The following is an 18,032-nucleotide window of genomic DNA, read 5'->3' on the forward strand; positions in this document are numbered from 1 at the left end:
TTAATTGAATTTTAAAATATATAAACCCAAAAATTAAACTCAATTTAAATGTAAAAAATACATTTCACCTTTCAATAAAAAATTAAAAGGCTACATTTTAATCTATACTTAATTTATATTTTAACAAAATTTGAGATTAATCTATACTTAAAAATATTAAGTTCTTTTTTATTTAAAAATCTCAATCAAATCACTAAACTCTTGAGTATTTTCTGTCAAAATTTATCATTTTAAAATTTAGATTAAGCTATCTTTAAATGACATGACATATGATTGACAAAAAATGAATATAATAAATTGATAAATTTTGACAAAAATTATCAACTATACTTATTGGAATAGGATTTACAAATTAAAAGAGTAAAAAATTTAAATTACAGGGACTAACAACATATTTTAACCTTATAGCTTAATAGAATAAGTTTTTTAAAAAAAAGGGGGCTGCCCCTTTTCTATTTTAATTGCTATTTAGTGATTTATATAATTTTATTTTAAAAAAGAAAAATAATTTTATTAAATGTACTACTATATACTACTAGTTAACTTGGTGTTTGAATCAAAGACATTTTTTTGCCCCCGTGGTAAAAACTATCAACTACGCATTTCAAAAGGGCAAAAAGACAATCTAAAATGACCTATTAATCAGTGCAAAAAATAATGCAGTTCTAAAGTTATTAAATTTGAAACACTTACAAGGGAAGGGAGAGATGATTGGATTACTGGCTTGAGGCTGCAGAAGCAAGCTGCTTCTTAAGATTGAGTACCTCAATTGCCTTTGATGCTAACCTTTCCTTCAAGTTCGTCGAAGCTTCCTCGAAGTTCCGGTTCATGATATCCGACTCATCCATGGCTTTTTTGTATCGGTAACGGAAAGCGTCCAACTGCGCTTGCGTTCCACGAAGCCTCATTCTAAGTTTTGCCATTTCCTTACCATTGTTGACATGATCCTGTATAAAAACAAAAAGAATGTACTATAGTGTCAGAGATGGAGAACAGGGAAAATAATCGGAAACTACCTGGAAATGGTTTGAGTTACTCGCATGAAAGGATGACAAGAGAGTTCGTATTTAGCATCATCCATTCCATGTAATTATCAAATTGATGCGTGTCCGATAAATGAAAGTGTGTGCAGTTAGCCAGCTACTTACATTATGCATCTTGACTTCCATGCAAGATAATCTGCTAGCCAGTTCCTCGACTCGAACTTTAGCCTCCACTAACTGTCAAAAGAATCTCCCATGATATCAGATAATTCCTAACCTAGTTAGATTGAAAAAAAATGTCATTTTTTAAACAACCAACCATGTCATTAGAATCATTTTTAAGATATTCCGCTTCGACGCAGGATAATCTGCTAGTCAGTTCCTCGATTTGTGTCTTTAGTTTATCCCTTTCTCTTGAAATGTACAGAAGTTGATCTTTAAGATTCTGCAAAGAATGAAATAAACTTTTCAGTCTCTAAGAAATAAATTCCCAACCTAGTTAGATTGCTAGCAAGAAAAGAGTCATTTTTAAAAATAACCAACCACCTCATTAGAATCGTTTTTAAGATTTTCCTTTTCGAGGCAGGATAATTTGCTGGTCAGTTCCTCGATATGTGTCTTTAGTTCATCCCTTTCTGTTGAAATGTCCAGAAGTTGATTTTGAAGAATCTGCAAAGAATGAATTAAACTTTTCAGTCTCTAAGAAATAATTACCAGTTCTTAAAATGATGATTTCTTATGATTGTTTTTGATAGATTATTTTGCAATGTGCAGAAGACAAAAACCTGGAGCTCGTCCGAGAGCTGAGGCTCAGAGACCAACTGTTCAATTTTGGCTGATAAATTGTCTCGTTCTCTTTTGATAATACTCAGTTCCTCTTGCGCATGTTGAAGCTCCAAAGAAAGCTTTTCCACGTTTGACTTCAGTGTCTGCAATGAAAATTAGTGTTAACTGTGCATCCCTTAATGATATTATGTTGTGTTTTGATTATGAGCACATGATGAGATACAGAAATTACTTGCTGGGTTTGTTTGCTTTCGGCGTAAATGTTTTCTATGTCACTTTTAAGCTGGTCAATCTCCAAAGACTTCTCAATACTGCAATAATAGAAAGTGGCTTTTTAATTAACTTCACAACCATAATTTCAGGGTGTAAAAAGCTAGATACTCATAAATATAGCAAAAAAGGGCAATGTAAAAATGCTAGAACCTTAGGTACAATAATTTCAACTGGGGACAGTATTTCATATTTTTCTAAAGGGATAAAGCAACATTTAATACCTGAACCTGGAAACTTTTCCCGATGTTAATCCATGTGATGACATGGCCCTCTAATATTGTGCCACATCATCATAGGGACCAAAAAAAGTTCAGGGATCAAGTTAGGAAAAGTTGCCAAGTTCAAGGACTAAATGTTGCTTTATCCCTTCTCTAAACAAAATCAAATGCTCCATTTAGTGTAAAAAACAGAAATGAGGTGGCACAAGAGCCCTACTAGAAATTACTATCCTTCTATTAACTTTCTGTCAAACTCATATAGAAAGAAACAGATGCCGTATCATGCATTAAACCAGAAGAGTTGATAGAATAGAACAATGTATTCAGAGAGGTTTATACAAAAGGGATTATGCGTAATCTAACAAATATAGCACTAAACACCCACCAAAAACTCATATCCACTCAATTAGATATATAATCTAGCACAATATTTAAGTCTGTTAGACTTAGATCAATATTGCAGCAGATATCATTCCCCCCATCAACTTTGCCATTACACATCCCTCCAAGCACCTTTTCATTATTTTGAAAACTTCGGATTTGTTTAATTTAGCATCCAAAACAAAGTTTTCGTCTATTGTAGCTACCACATGTAATACAACCAAGTTTCCATTAAAAGCATACAATAAAGAAACCCAGGAGACAAACCTGCATTTTTTCTCCAGTTCTGCTCTTTCATCGCAGTCTGTTAATCTTTCCCTGAGGTCATTGCATTCTTTTCTGCACAACTCCAATTCTTCCGTCACCTATATAAAACAAAATCATAATCATGTTAACAAATGTTCGTTCTAGATTTTAACATCCAACACCATGATAACAAATGTACATGAAATATAAGTGCTCGCTTGAGTGAATCAAAGCAAAACATATATATTTGTGCATTGTCTTCCCTGTCTATACACATATAAATACAAAAAGTTTAAGACATATGATTTTGACAGTAAACTAAAAATTGGTTCGGTTTATCCTGCAAATATTTCTTTTCCTTTTGATGTTCAATATGCATCCTTTCTTCTTTTTCTTCTGCGGTTGAATATAGAGTTTGAAATCATCCTCTTTACTAGTCAATGTACATTTAATGAAAATAAAACAAATTAAAGATAACTTCCATCAAGAGTGCCTTTTATATGTATACTGCCTTACAAAAACGTATGCCTAGGTGCACCAAGCATGTGTCTGATTAAATTTGCCTCGCCCAAAAGGGTTGCAGGGCCTATGCACAAACAAAACTGGTTTTTACTAATACTCCATGTTCAGAATTACATCTTGCTTAATCAATTAGAACCAGAAATGACCCTACTGAGTCCCGTCTAATTTCCATCTATACACAAGACACTTCAATGAAGAAGCATCAACCAACGATGTCACCCAATAAAACCCATCCCTACCTACACGCAAAATACCATGAATGCAAGGATTGATCAATCCTATAGTTGCAATCAAAACGGCACTGAAGTAAAATATTACAATGGCACATGAAGAATTTTTTACTGTTTCTTATTCCAAATGATAGCTATGTGCCTCTGTTAATACAACATACAATAGTTATTCTGGAAAGAAATTAGGATCTAATAACAAAAATTAGCCTATCCCTACAAATCAGTCTATGACTACAAATCCAGAACAATTATAGCTAAATAATAGGAGATTTACAGCACTATCATATTTACATGTAAAGAATCCATAAGATTCTCCAACAGCAAAGATAGAATATCAAAAAACATTAATAGACGGATAAATAGTCAAACTAGTAGAGTTAGTATATGCATGTCATGCAGGTCTAAATGCTGAAGGAGCTCAACTTCCGCTGAGATGCATCTCCAGCAGCAAAACAACTAAGAATTAAACATTACCATAAAAAGAAATTGGATTGGCAAAGTGAGAGCACCTGATCAAAAAAGATAATGAATGAAAGAGACTGAGACCTTTGCAGTCTTCCACACAAGATAAGAAGTATTATAACAATTCCAGTTATGAAAGACACAAAATGAGATCGAAAAAGATATGGCAAATCACAAATTCCACAAGCAAGTTGTTAACTGCGGTGCAAGAAATAGCATGATGAAAGATCAAATAATATAGAAAAATACTACACAGAAAATAAATAAATTGCTAATCAACAAAAACTTGCAAAATTAAAAAGTAAGCCACTTTCAATAATTCAACTAAAGTTCTAAAATCTCCAATGATAAACTTAAGACTCTTACCTCAGACAATTTTTCTGATAACGATGTTATCTCAGAATTGTATAACTTTCTTTTCTCTTCAATAGCTTCAATTGAAGCCTTCTCTCTAGCACACTGTATTGCCTTTTCTTCCTCCATTTCCAATAGTGAATTAGTAAGTTGCTGCAATATCGAAGGCACGGTCAAACAAACACAATTAGACTACCAAAGACACAAAGCGTTCTTCATAACCAATGAGATATTAGACTACCATTGCCAATTCTTCCTTTTCTGCAAGCAAACTCTTAATGGAGGCTTCCATTCCTTGCTGGCTAGAATTAGATTGTTCCAAACTAAGTTTCTGTGCAGAAAGAGAACGTTGCATTTAATATTTAAACAAAAATAAGCATGCCACCATTTAACCTTCCAGAGGGATAAAAAAGTTGAGAAACCAAGGGGATATACTGAGGAAAGCACACGAAGCTCACAAGGCTAGAAAGTTCTTCTTGCAGAGCATTTATTTCTGAGCTTGATATATCCAATTTTTCTGTCAGGACCTCAAATTCTAAAGCCAAATCTTCACTTCTAGATATAGCCTCTTCCCTGTCCCTGCGTGCAGCTGCTAATTCCTCTTCCAAGGAAGCTATAGTTGTCTCCATTTCAAAAGCAAGAACCTCCAACTTTTTATAATCTTCCTAAGAGCAGAAAAATAAAAATAGGATTCACATTTTAAGTTGAGAAAAATAAAACTAGATAATAAGTAACAAACTGGATCTGTAAGCTATGGAAAGATGTCTGTTGATTTGTTCTTCATAGTTGAGAAAAAGTATCATAATTACTATGTAACAAAACCAAGCACATTAAACTCTTAAGACATTTTAGTTCATTCCATATTATACTAGAAATTTATGGCACTAAGTAAAACCACCCTGCAAGTTAGTTTCATGAAGAGATAGATATATTAAAATATCACATAGAAGTATATAAGGATTATACAAAAAAGAACTGCCTGGTTTCAGTTAGATCTTGTAACTTGGACTCACTGGAAAAATAAGTTCATTATTAGAAAAATGCAGAGAAAAGAAAAAGGCCAAATGTTTAATTTCCATTCAGAATTACCACATTTAATTACTTGCCTTTTGCAGTTAGATATTCATTACAGAACCAAGAAAAAAAGATGCATCTTCATCACCTGCATTATCTGTTCAGCTTTTGCCTTTTTTGGATCAAACACCTTTGCATTCCTATCAAAAACTGAATCACGCCTCCTACCAGCTAGTGATTCGCGTTTGTTGATGTCACGCTCAAGAAGAGTCTTTTGACCAAGCAATCGCTTGATCTCTCGTTCAGCAATTGCTTTCTCCCCCTAGAAATGAAAGCAGGTTAATATAGATTGTAACTTAGTCAAGTCAAACTTTAAAATTCAAAACAATTGGCATTGAACCTCAAGTTTTGTCTTCTCCTGGATGATATTCTTAAGCTTGGATTCGGTGTCTTTCAACTTCAATTTTGTTTTCTCAAGATCTTTACTCAAACTCTGATTTTCTCTTGCCATGGAACCTGATGAAAGATATGACATTTCCTTTTCAAGACTCTGAATATGAGAAAGATACTCCAATTTTTCCATGTCATGCTTTTCAAAGAGTTCCTGAAACAAGACTGCTCATGTCAGAGAATGGTATTCTCACTCATAGATGCTATGTATATTATAAAATTGTTAAATGAGACATAAAAATCTCACTGTTAAGGACGCTTCATGGTTTTTAGCCTTTTCTCTTAGTTCCTGCACTTGCTTCTGCAGATCAATGGATTGGTTGTGCAAGAGAAGCTGCAAACAAGGCATCAGCTTACATATTTTATCTTGGAATCCAGATATTGACAATGATTTCATATAATAGATAAGTTTTTATGCAATTCAGAGAATACACTGTTTGAGCATGTGAATGCAATGTGTCTCACCTTATCATTTTCAAGCTTCAAAGTCCTTTGATGTGTACGATTCTGTAATTCCTTGGTATTTGTAATAATTATTTTTTGTTGTTCAGAGCTCTGACACATCATATCCTTGAAATCCTGGATAAAATGCATAAAACTAAACAATGAGATGGAGATAGGATGCAAGTGCAAATAGTAAAAAAATTGACTTTAGCAGTTATCTTTCAAAGTTAGAATTATCATTCAAAAAACATTACTGCTGATAGGAAGGGAGGTTCTCCCAAGATGTTTCAGGATTACTCACAAGAAATTCCTTAATTGTAGCAGAAAAACTCTGAAAAGCCTCATCCACAAGGGATGATAGCTTTTGAGCTACTTCTTTTGACTCTTGAGCTTCAGAAATCAGATCTTCTACTTCCTTTGACAGCTCAATTACAAAATCGCAATCCCCCTAGAAAGCAAAGACCCAAAATCAACTTGATGCATTTGACATTAGATTATTCACACAAGATAAAGAACCTGTGTATCCGATGTTATTAACAAGAGAAAAGGAAAAATGCATGCAAAAATGAAGAAATGCATGCAAAAATGAAGACACGCATGCACACATTAAAGGTTGCATAAAATCTTACATAAACACACATGCACAATTTATAGAATACTTACATTCTTTCTTCCCCCAGATTCATTGTAGGCAAGTTCTTCACGAGCCACTCTAGTCTCCTCTCGTGCATTAAGAAGCTCTTTGCAAAGCTATAAAGTATTGCACCAAATAGAAACTGTTTTGAAACTAGATTGAAGAAAACAAACCATACCATAGCTTCATAAAAAGCAGAAGGTTCAACTGTTAAATGATAAAGGTGATACTGGCATACTCATTAGGATACATGCACATTTGACAAAGTCATTAATATCTAACAATCCACCCAATTAACTACAATAGATGCAAATGTACTAGATAACTTTGATACAACCACTAACGAGCAAAAGATGCTAATGAAGTCCATGATAGACATGTGTGCAGAACCTCTTTTAAAGATGATCTTTGGCATCATTGGAAGTTTCATGAAGAGACAAAAATCATTAAAGTTCAATGCCTTACATTTGATCTTGATAAAAACTCCAACTAGAAAATAAATTATTAATATACATATATCAACTCCATAACAAAAGCAGTCCACAAATTATACAGATACTTTCCTATCAATTTGCAACTAATACATGAAAAAGTTTCAGGAGTCCTTAAGTAATTCCAGCAGATTACAGACAGCAAAAATGAGTGAAGCAGATAATAGCTTGCCAGCTACCCACAGGATAAGCATATGATGGTCATAAATAATTGGTTAAATTATTACCTCATCAAACTTCTCCCTCGCACTTATATTCTGCTCTGTAGCAAGTTCGACAAGACAATTCAGATTTTCTTGGCTTGAAGACTTTTCTGTTTCCAATATCTCAATCTAAAAGGTAAAAAAATATACATAAATAGACAATAAATAAACCATCAATCTACAAATTCTTGACGATTGCAATGAAAGATGATTTAAGGGGACAAAAGGAGAGGGAGAGATAATTATTAAAAATAATAAAATAAACCTTCTCTTGAAGTTGCTTGATCACAAGAATAGCTTCAGATTCCCTCAACCCAATATTCTTGTCAGCATAATTTGTTTTGTTCGCGTGAAATGCAGAATGGTCACTAGACTCACTATGTTTCATATTGTGAAGGGATTCGGCCTCAACCAGCTTTCTCATTAAGCAATCAATTTGTATATCACTCATGGTTCTCTGCATAAAGAAAGGAATCAGAATACAGAATGACGACTTTGTGTGCAAATTCATTGCAAATTAACAAGTATAATGAGTAACCTGAGTTTCATATTTCAAAATCAAATCCTCATATTCTGTTTGCAGTTCCATTAATTCGCTGTCCTCCTGAACCAATAATACATATGAGGGTGAAAAGTTCAATTCAAGGACATCTATACAAAAATGCACAATACAAAGTTACAAACCACAAAGGAGCTTTTCTTTCTTGGTTGTCCTTTTCTCCTGTTTGTTACATGCAGTAACGCACATGGATCAGGAAGAGTACAATCTTCCAATACACTAGCCTTACAATCTTCATCTTGTTTGCATGGGTAGTCATCTTCAGTTTCATTTTCATTCACCAACTCCTCAAAAGCAAGAAGTGGTCCCATATAACGCTTAGATTCAGTTGGTTTAAGTGCGGATGAGTTTGATTGAACACTTGAGCAGGCCTAAAGCACAGAAAATTAATGTTAGCAGGCACCCAATGAGAAAAGATTGATTGTTAGCACAACAAGAATATTTTTCCAGCAAACAGAAACAGAGCGGGGCAGGCAGCCAGACACTGAAAGTCACTACTTGACAAAGGTCGCAGTTACTCTTCTCATCCCTGCCTATGGGGATAGAAACTTCCTCAATCCTACACACATGGAGTTCCGCATGAAAGAAGCCCATTTTTCCTTTAAAATACTTATTTTCTGTTACCATGCATCTTACAGAATAACAACTGATCAAAACATCAAGCCTTCTGATTCCAGGACAACAATTTAGATCCATGTCGCGGAATTCAATTCAACCAAAGCAATAAGCCACTAAAATAATAACATATCATAGATAATCAAAATGCATATACCATAGTATGATAGGAAGTAGGAACCAATATCAAACTAATGTACATCAACTCAACCCCTGTTTTATGAATATGTCTTGTAGAGCAGTGGTTAAGTTAGTCCAGTTTTATCAACATAGTGGACAAACAAGAAAGAGATGTCTCCAAAAAGCAATTTTCACCTTTTGGAACCGCCTTTCAAATTCGTTAATTAATACGGACTATCTAATGATACAAAAACTTTAACATACTATATTCAATTAGAATGTAGAATAACAAGTCTTCTCGTAAAATGTCTACCATTATCCTATACAGATTACAGCCAGTGTAGCTCCAGGTCTTCTTTTCCTTGAAGATAATATTTCTAGCACAGCTTAGAAAGGGAGATCCATCCCTCTAAATGTAATGAAAAACTTCAAAAATAAAGATTGACCATATTCATGTCAGACATACGCTGGTACCTGGCACTCACACTTGACCCGATTACCATAGTATGCAGAAGTTTCCTATAACCTATTTAGTTCTTTAAAACCATGAGTGGTTTTAAGAGGAGGATGAGGATAGAAACAAAAGTTCCATGTCATCCCAACAAATTTCCTACAGTGAACTTTTTCTCAAATACAACATTCTGGTCCCCCATACAGTAGATTTATCCAAAAACAACAAGAAGAAAAAAGAAGAAAATCTTGCAATCATCAATGTCCTCCACGTGCTTATATCATCATAAAATATTTCACACTTTTACCTATCAAAGGAATCCAACATCATAGCCTTTTGCACAAAAACACATTATTATGCACAATCAAACTAGCAAAACCCCTACATCAATTATCATGTATGTGAGGTACAATAAATTTCACATTGATCAGCTCAGACCCATAAGGAAATAAGAAATTTTAAAATTCAAGTATATTACAATGCCCAAGTTTTTTACCCAGATAGAAGCAAGAAACATAAAAAGTTACCTCCTTAACAGCCTCCCTTGCAAGATTTCCAGGGCACCATGTATCTCGCCTCTTTTCCTATAGCCCAAACAAATGACTCAATCAAGAATTAAGATGAATAGGCAAGATATGCATGTATGTATATGAGAGCAGACTAACTATGATATATGCAGAATACATCCAACAAAACCACGCAACAATGCTAAGATACTAAACTTTAAATCAAGTACAATATTTGGTAGTTGCAAGGTTTATCTGCAAACCCTTACTTGATGTACTCAAAGTACAACTCCATCAGAATTTAGATAGCAAAATTCATAATCCCAAAATTCTCTAGGTTGAACTGAAGAATTTAAATTTACAGTTGGATTTAAAATTTTTTTGCTTATAACTCTGAATTCTAAACCGTTCTTTTGGACTTTGGATAGATCTAGAAGTTGAAATTGAACTTTTAACTAATCTTAGATTTGATGAGAGAACTGCAATTTAGCTGAAATTGTAATACTAACTTAAAAAGATAAATTGAAATATGTGATTAGGGCCTTTTAAAATTTAGAATATATTTGACCTAAAATCAGATCCATTTAAAATCTAATCAAATTCAAACAAAAAATTGGGACTTCAAAAATCCAAACTAACCCCTCAAAAAATACAGTTCATCATGTTGAAATCTACAAACCAATTTAAATCATGCTTGTCACACAAAACTAATGATTCTCCAATTCAGGTTTCCATTATAGATGACCTAATCCTTTACATTCCACATTTTATATATTAAAACACAATTAGCTCATCTGATTGCTCTAGCATGAGCTTATGATAGCAGGATTAGATAAACTAGCAAAACTTGAGAGCTTATGTAAAAAGCAAATAACATGCAGAATGAAAGAGAAAGAGAGTTAACTATCCAAAATAGAAAAAGGTACAGTTATTTAGACAAACCTTTTTAACCTGATTTCGACTCTCATCTCTACTTGAGTACAAGACCATAGAGCTCAAGTTTTTTATTTTCTTAGCTTGCTCTTGCAACACCCTTTCACGTTCTACTTGTGCTTTCTTTTCCTCCTCTAGTTCCAAAGCTATCCGCTCTCTCTCCACTTCAGACTGTCAAATGAGCTTAGCAACTTCCATAACATAAACATTCTTTGAAATATAAATAAATCATCAGGTGAAAACTAAATACCTGCAATAATGTGTTTCGCAAATTGAGTATCTCTTCTTCCAAATGTTCTGAGCGAGAACCCTGGAACAAACAAAACACTCAATGAGTCACTATTCCAGAAAATTTCTTTTCAGACATCAAGGAAATCACAAACATAGTTGCAAACCTGCAATTTGGCTCGAAGCTCCTCTATCTCTTTCTTTTGCCGCTTTAGCAGAGCAGCATCAGTTAATATCTAACACACCAAAAAACAAGTAGCGGTAAGATTCAAGTTAACATACATGTTAGACTTGAATTAAGAACTTGGTCCATAACAACACACAAAGATCCAGTGATTTGACAATCCACTGAGTTCTAAGAAATACCATCAAAGCCAGCAGCAAGAATAAATGTGAAAAGGAAAATCAAAATAAACCTCATTCACACGAGCACAATTTGTAACACGCAATGCCCTGCTTGCAAACTGAAGACTGCTCTTAGTTTCATCTGCATGAATCTGCCGTCACAAGAGATTGATGAAAATGCAGCATTGCAAGTAAACATAAACTAAAAATGACATTGTAAGTAGCAAAAAATGTTGACAAAGTTCAAATTCATAATAATAAAATGATGACAGCCAGGCACAGCAGAACAGTTTTTTGCTCGCCCCAACCATCCGAACCCGCCCCACCCTAAGTTTTATCCAATACCCCCCAACCCCAACTCTGGAAAGAGTTTTTGATGCCAACCCGACTCATCCCAAAATTTTAAACAATGTTTTATAATTAAATAAAAATAAACCAAATTTATGTTACAAAATCTTATTAGATTAGGAAATTGTAATTAAAATATATGAAAAATATTTATAAATTTAAAATAAAAAAACAAGAAATTATAATTTATGAAAAGAAATTAAAACTAAAAGAAGAGCATTTCACTAAAACCTATCCCGAACCAAATTTGAAAAAATGAAAAATCCCTTATAGTGCCGGGGGTTGTCAAAACCCAGCTGGTACAGGGTTTTGTCACCCTAAAATGGGTATGTTATAAGCATAATAAATTTAAAAGTAAAAAGTCTTTTGTACTATTTAAACCTTCTATCAGAATCATATGTCAAAATTATGGAACTGAACAGACATTTTTACTTCTTTCCCACTTTATCCTTCTTTTTTTCAGGTTTTATAACTCCTTGACTCTATGAAAACTCAGCAAGTGACAACGTCCAGCTGTCCACTTAAATTAGTCTTCGCCTCTTAATAATGCATATAAAGAGAAACGTATGAAGCTCTGGTGAAACATACACAAAGATGATATCAACTACAAACGATTTTAATGATTACTACCTGTGCAAGTGTGATATTGCATATTATAGCTGTATTTGCATTGCCTCCTAAAGCAGGTTGCAATATACGTGTAAGTTTGCTATCTCGATATGGAACGTGACCCCTGCAAAATGTTCTTAATGTCATTAATATTTGAAAATAATAGCACTTCAATTTATTTCTCAAATTCTAGAAGAACATACCCTTGACTTTCAGCACCTTCACTCAATTTTTTAATCACAGTTCCCAATGTCATCAAGCTTTTATTAATATGGGAACCTTCCTTTAGTCGAACACCTTCTGCACCAGTTTTAGCAGCACGTTCTGATCCAGCAAGGTCTACTAAATTCTACAAGAAAAAGAACAAAAAAAATTGAAAACAAATGTTATTAGCATAAATAAGACTAAACAAGATACTCATTGACAACTAGCAAAACATTTTATCAATTTATTAGTCATAAAAGAAGAAATATGTTTTTCATTTTAGTAACATACCAACACTGATACTCGAACAGCATCGCAAGAACTAACTGAATCTCCACCTCCGTCTTCAGTTCTATCCCGACTCTCAATGATCTATATATGGCTACTACGGTAAGACAAATATGCAAGTGTAATCGTATTACAATTAAGATGACAGAATACTAATAACTTACCATGCGAAAAATGGTATGTGATCGACTACTGTGTAAGTTCATGTTTGTCTCGCCAATATGCCTGTGGGCTGAATTTTGGAACACAAAAATAAATAAATAAAAAGAATGTAATCAAAGGAGAGAAATTAAAATTTATAAGCTGCCAATTGATCAATAGTTCAATTGGCGCTGTTGCTATTGCAACAATTAGGATGATATGAGTTCCAGCGCGCTTGAACACGTTTATCCTCTGATTTAAGGGTTGGAGAGGGAATATGGGTAGAAGTGAGCATTGTATAAAAAAAAATTACAATCTAACTCTTCCTTTTTCTTTTTCTTTTTTTTGCTTTGTCACAATTTCCTCCGTTTCTATTTCAAATACAATCATCATAAAATATCTTTTATTAGAACACCAATCACAATTTAACTCAAAAAGTATAAACTAAATGCAGAAGTTCAAAAAAAAAGCATGCAAAAGTGAAGTTCATCAAAAAGATGAAAGAAATACATTCTCCAAACTCCATCAAGTCAAGCACTTGCTGAGGAGAGGCAACAATCTCTTCTCGTAAGCCAGCAACATATATTCCCCTCTACATTTATGAAAAGAAAATTATTCACTACTAAGAAATAGGAAATTATGTAGAAAACACGAACTGTGAATTTTAATACCTCTATACTTTCATGAATCTGTAATTTTCGATGCTCAGGGGCTAACAAGTCATTTATTTCTTCATTATATATTTCCATATAAGACATTCGAAGAAGAAACTCTCGATCCACATCCTGAAACAAAAGAATAAAAGAAACACCTTCATATGAACACAGTTTTAAAATATTTTAAGAAAATTCTGCTTAACATAGAAAGTCAGTTACTAAATAGTCAATCTAAAATTTAAAGAAATTTGTATTTGTATGTTTACATGATATCACTTCCCTTGCTTATTTTATGTCTGCAAACCGAAACTTCATCATTTGAATACAAAATAGCTTAAGATTTTCATAATGTTATAAAAAATCAAAATTTATGAAATCATCATTAGCTTTCCCAAATAGCTGAGGAAAAGCCAAACAATTTAACCACAAGAATAATTACAAAGCACCAAGCTATTCCCATTCTTAATTGCGTTGTTGTTTTTCATTGCTTTTCGAAAGTATTGTAAAGAAGTGCTTTTGAAAATTTTAGTTTAAGTTTTAAGTGTTTAGTATTGTTGTCAAAAAATGTTTTTGAAAAATAAAATTTCTATTTTACACATAATGTTGTAAAATAAAAAATATGCATCTAAATGATGTTAAAGTTCATTAATATTATGATATATCAATAAAAATATAAATTTTAAATATTTTTTAAACAATTAATATGAATTGTTTGTAAAATTTAATTTGAATATATAAACTATATTTTAAATATTAAAAAATAATTAAAAAAAATACAATATATAATATTATAATTTGAAATAAATCTCAATAGCAAAATAATTGTATACCCAATATAAATATTATAAAGATACATTGGATTATAAATGAGGGTTTAAAATGTTATTTGAGTCTAAAAAGTGTTTTTTCTAAATGCGAAAGCTAGAAATTCTAGCTTTTACATTTGGGTTGAAATGCATTTTTAACCACCTTTTTCTTTATTGCTTATGGTGCCAAAAGCGTTTTGGCTCCAAAAACATTTTCGTGTGAAGAAAAAAAATCAAAATATTACTTACCATTGCAATAATTAGAACAGTAGCATATATTCTTCTAATTTCATTTTCTTCCATTCAAATTTTCCAAATAGATTATTCAAGTTCCAAACGCATGCATAACACAATATTTTGATAGCTAATGAGTGCTGGTATGCCTTACCTGTTGTATTATGTCAAATAAATCATGCACAGCACGAGGAATGACCCCGGGTTCAGCAGCCGAACCCCGCATTGTATGGGTCTTTCCACTGTTAGTTTGTCCATATGCAAACACTGTACCTGAAATAAAAACAATTAACTTGAGAAACTACAAGAGGCGCATATCATGAGTACAACGCAAATTTTCATGCAATCAGACTAACTTCAACTAATTAGACTTATTAAATCACAGGACAAGGCATAAGACAGCACTTTTTTCTTTTCTTTTCTTTTGCTTTTTCTTTTACCTAATTCAAGAAAAAGCATTTCAAGAAAAGAAATCTAACTGAAAACTCTATAATACATGACACCGATTCAGCATTAGAAAAGGCTCCTTAATATTTGGCGGCTCATGCTAAAAAGCTTCTAATACTTAGAGTGAGTAACGGTAAGCATGCACCCAAAACCAACCAAAGACAAGGCCTTAGCAAATTCTAAACTTAACAAATGTGAGACAAAACCATTCAGGGGTAACAAATAACAAAAGCCACGGTAACAAGTTATTGTGACTGTGATACCATATTAAGCATTGCCTACAACAAATTGGCGATAAGTGACTGTAATACCAGAGCAAATTGTAAGTCTGTAACCATAGCCTACATGGGATAACACCACAACTACAAGCACTCGCTCCAATACAGAATTAGGAGACTATAGATGGCTCAAAGATAATGTAATAAATACTAGTAACCTGGATTCAAGCTGCATCGTTTGATGCCAAGTTTCCAACCAATGTTTTTGGAACTGGACCAGTGGTTGAACAATTCTAACCACTGGTTCCCGGTTCAACCAGTCCATCCAGTTCAAATCAAATAAATTATTAAGAAATTCATAAAATTATAAAATCCAGTTCAACCAGTTTTTTTGCCTTGTTTCGGATCAGTGTACCAGCCGGTTCCCAGTCCAACTGGCAGATCCAGTTTGGTTCCTATAGGATTTAGTTAGAAAATAAGCATTTCCCACCTCAACCCCCCCCCCCGGGATCCCCAGAATAGCCAAATTATATGTTCAAAACCCAAATTCGAACAACTTGTTGGAACCTAATATTATTATTAAAACACATAAAGAAAGTCTTCCAGTATTCGTACTTTCAAACTTCAAAATCAAATAAATTAAACGGTACCATTGAATCCACGAACAGCGGCCGCCACAATCTCTTTGGTACGAGCTTCGTAAACCTCTCCAGTCTTACAATCCTCACCAAATATCCGATCTAGATTTTCAAAAAAAATGCAAAAATGCCAAAAAAACAAGAAAAATGAACTTGAAAAATAGAATTCAACAATTGATTGTTTAGAAAGTAAATTTAGTACCAAATTCGAACTTGGTGGAGTGATTGGGGATGAAAATGGAATTGGCTGAGATTCTCCAAGGGCTTGTCTTTGCGTCCTCTGAAGATAGCGGTCTCGACCGTACGGTCACATGAATTCTCTCCATTTCCAATTTCACGGTTTATCAGTTCAGAGAGGAAAATTGCTGCTAAAGAATTTGAAATTTTCCCTATTTGGGACTTTTGCTTTTATTTTCCCGCCTTGGAGATTTTCCGCCTAGTCTGGGAGTGCCGAAATTACCGTAATGGTTCTATGCTTTATATTTTTCTTTTGGGATAAAGCAATCTCTAGTCCTTGAATTTGACAACTTTTCTCAACTTGGTCCCTACGCTTTTTTCCACAAGAGTCTTGGAACTTAGAAATATTTTCTAATTAGGTCCCTGAACTTAAATTAACACTTTCAAATTGTGTCATGTGATCACTTAAAATTTTTATATAAAATCTATTTTTTTAAATAAAAAATTAGATGGTGACGTGATACAATTTCAATCATCATCCCATAACAAAATCCAAGTTTATGTACCAATTTGAGAAAAACTATCAAATTTCGTGGCTAATGTGGACCAAAAAAGTGCAATGACTAAAGGTTACTTTATTCTTTTTTATAATTAATATTTAAAAAATTGTTTTTTGCCAATAAATTTTATAAATTATATTAATAATCTAATCTTTAATAAAATTTTATTTAATTGTTTATTTAATAACTCGACCTTCTTTTTTTGTTATTAGTGTTTTAGTTACTTCCTTTAATTTATTTTTTTCTCTTTTTTATTTATTATATAAATAATTATTTCTTTATTTCTTTATTATTTTCATTGTGCATAAGACTATTACTTAAATAATATTCGATATTTTCTTCTTTTTTAAGAAGTTCCTATCATTTTATTGCAGGGAATTAAGAAGTTAAATTTATTATTTATGTTAAAATAAAATTTTATATTATATCAAAGATGGTGTTAAACTAATCACCGACTTAGTCCATTTACTTTTGTTTATTGGGATTTAATCTTTTTACTTTTTCATATTTCAAATCTTTTTTTTTTGTATTTCGTTACATTTTCTTTTTACAAATGTACAATTATTATTATTAAATAAATTGGTAATGGAGTTTCTTAATTACAGCAGAAATTATTACATATCAAAGAAATGAAAAGAAAATTAATAGCATTAAAAAATACCGTTTATATATCAAATAATAATTTTTATCTTATTACTGTTGAACCAATGAATATAACGTTTTTGTTACACCAAATACTAATATACAACAATATCAATGTCTTTCCAAAAATGACTTATTACTTATAGTTATTATCTAATTTCTAGTTTGGCATTGAAATATGCCCAAATTATATGCATATTTATATGTTAAAACATAAATATCAATTTTTAAAATGTTAAACTGACTTCAAATATCAAAATAATATATCAAAAGATGTCAAAATATATGAAAATAGTTTAAACAAGTTGTACGTTTCTAAATATTATTTGAAATCGATTTATGACCGAAACAATATATATTCCTACAATCGTGGTTCAATCTCGATGGATTTTCACAATTCAGGTGGTAAAAATATTATAAAGGTTATTATATTACGAATCGAATTGTATTTTGCTCTTTCTATTTCAATTGTTAATTACTTATTGTACATTAGATTAAAAAGTAAACCGATTTTTCTGTTAAAGATTCCATCAATTTGTATTGTTAAAACTTATCCATGCTTCTTAGCATGAAATACATGTGACATAATTATTCTGTCAACCACGTCAGTTGTTAT

At 32.4% G+C, this 18,032-nt stretch overlaps 1 protein-coding gene across 1 annotated transcript; it reads right to left on the bottom strand.

Moving 5' to 3' along the window:
• Window positions 1-276: 276 nt before the first annotated feature.
• LOC107925920 (kinesin-like protein KIN-7O) lies at window positions 277-16,484 on the bottom strand. Its single transcript, XM_041080205.1, has 34 exons — window positions 16,240-16,484; window positions 16,050-16,139; window positions 14,889-15,007; window positions 13,710-13,823; window positions 13,549-13,630; window positions 13,062-13,129; window positions 12,901-12,981; window positions 12,609-12,754; window positions 12,427-12,529; window positions 11,520-11,600; window positions 11,271-11,339; window positions 11,126-11,185; window positions 10,885-11,046; window positions 9,964-10,020; window positions 8,376-8,621; window positions 8,230-8,295; window positions 7,957-8,148; window positions 7,716-7,820; window positions 7,027-7,113; window positions 6,665-6,811; window positions 6,385-6,498; window positions 6,167-6,253; window positions 5,870-6,073; window positions 5,618-5,791; window positions 4,914-5,120; window positions 4,697-4,786; window positions 4,468-4,608; window positions 2,909-3,006; window positions 2,002-2,080; window positions 1,769-1,912; window positions 1,530-1,652; window positions 1,303-1,428; window positions 1,149-1,220; window positions 277-947 (listed from the first exon to the last, which is right to left on the bottom strand). Exons 1-34 carry the CDS (start codon window positions 16,361-16,363, stop codon window positions 717-719), a joined length of 4,089 nt encoding a protein of 1,362 aa, XP_040936139.1. The 5' UTR covers window positions 16,364-16,484; the 3' UTR covers window positions 277-716.
• Between the last annotated feature and the right edge of the window lie 1,548 nt (window positions 16,485-18,032).

The sequence above is a fragment of the Gossypium hirsutum genome, chromosome A11, assembly GCF_007990345.1.
Source record: "Gossypium hirsutum isolate 1008001.06 chromosome A11, Gossypium_hirsutum_v2.1, whole genome shotgun sequence".
NCBI classification, from domain to species: domain Eukaryota; kingdom Viridiplantae; phylum Streptophyta; class Magnoliopsida; order Malvales; family Malvaceae; genus Gossypium; species Gossypium hirsutum.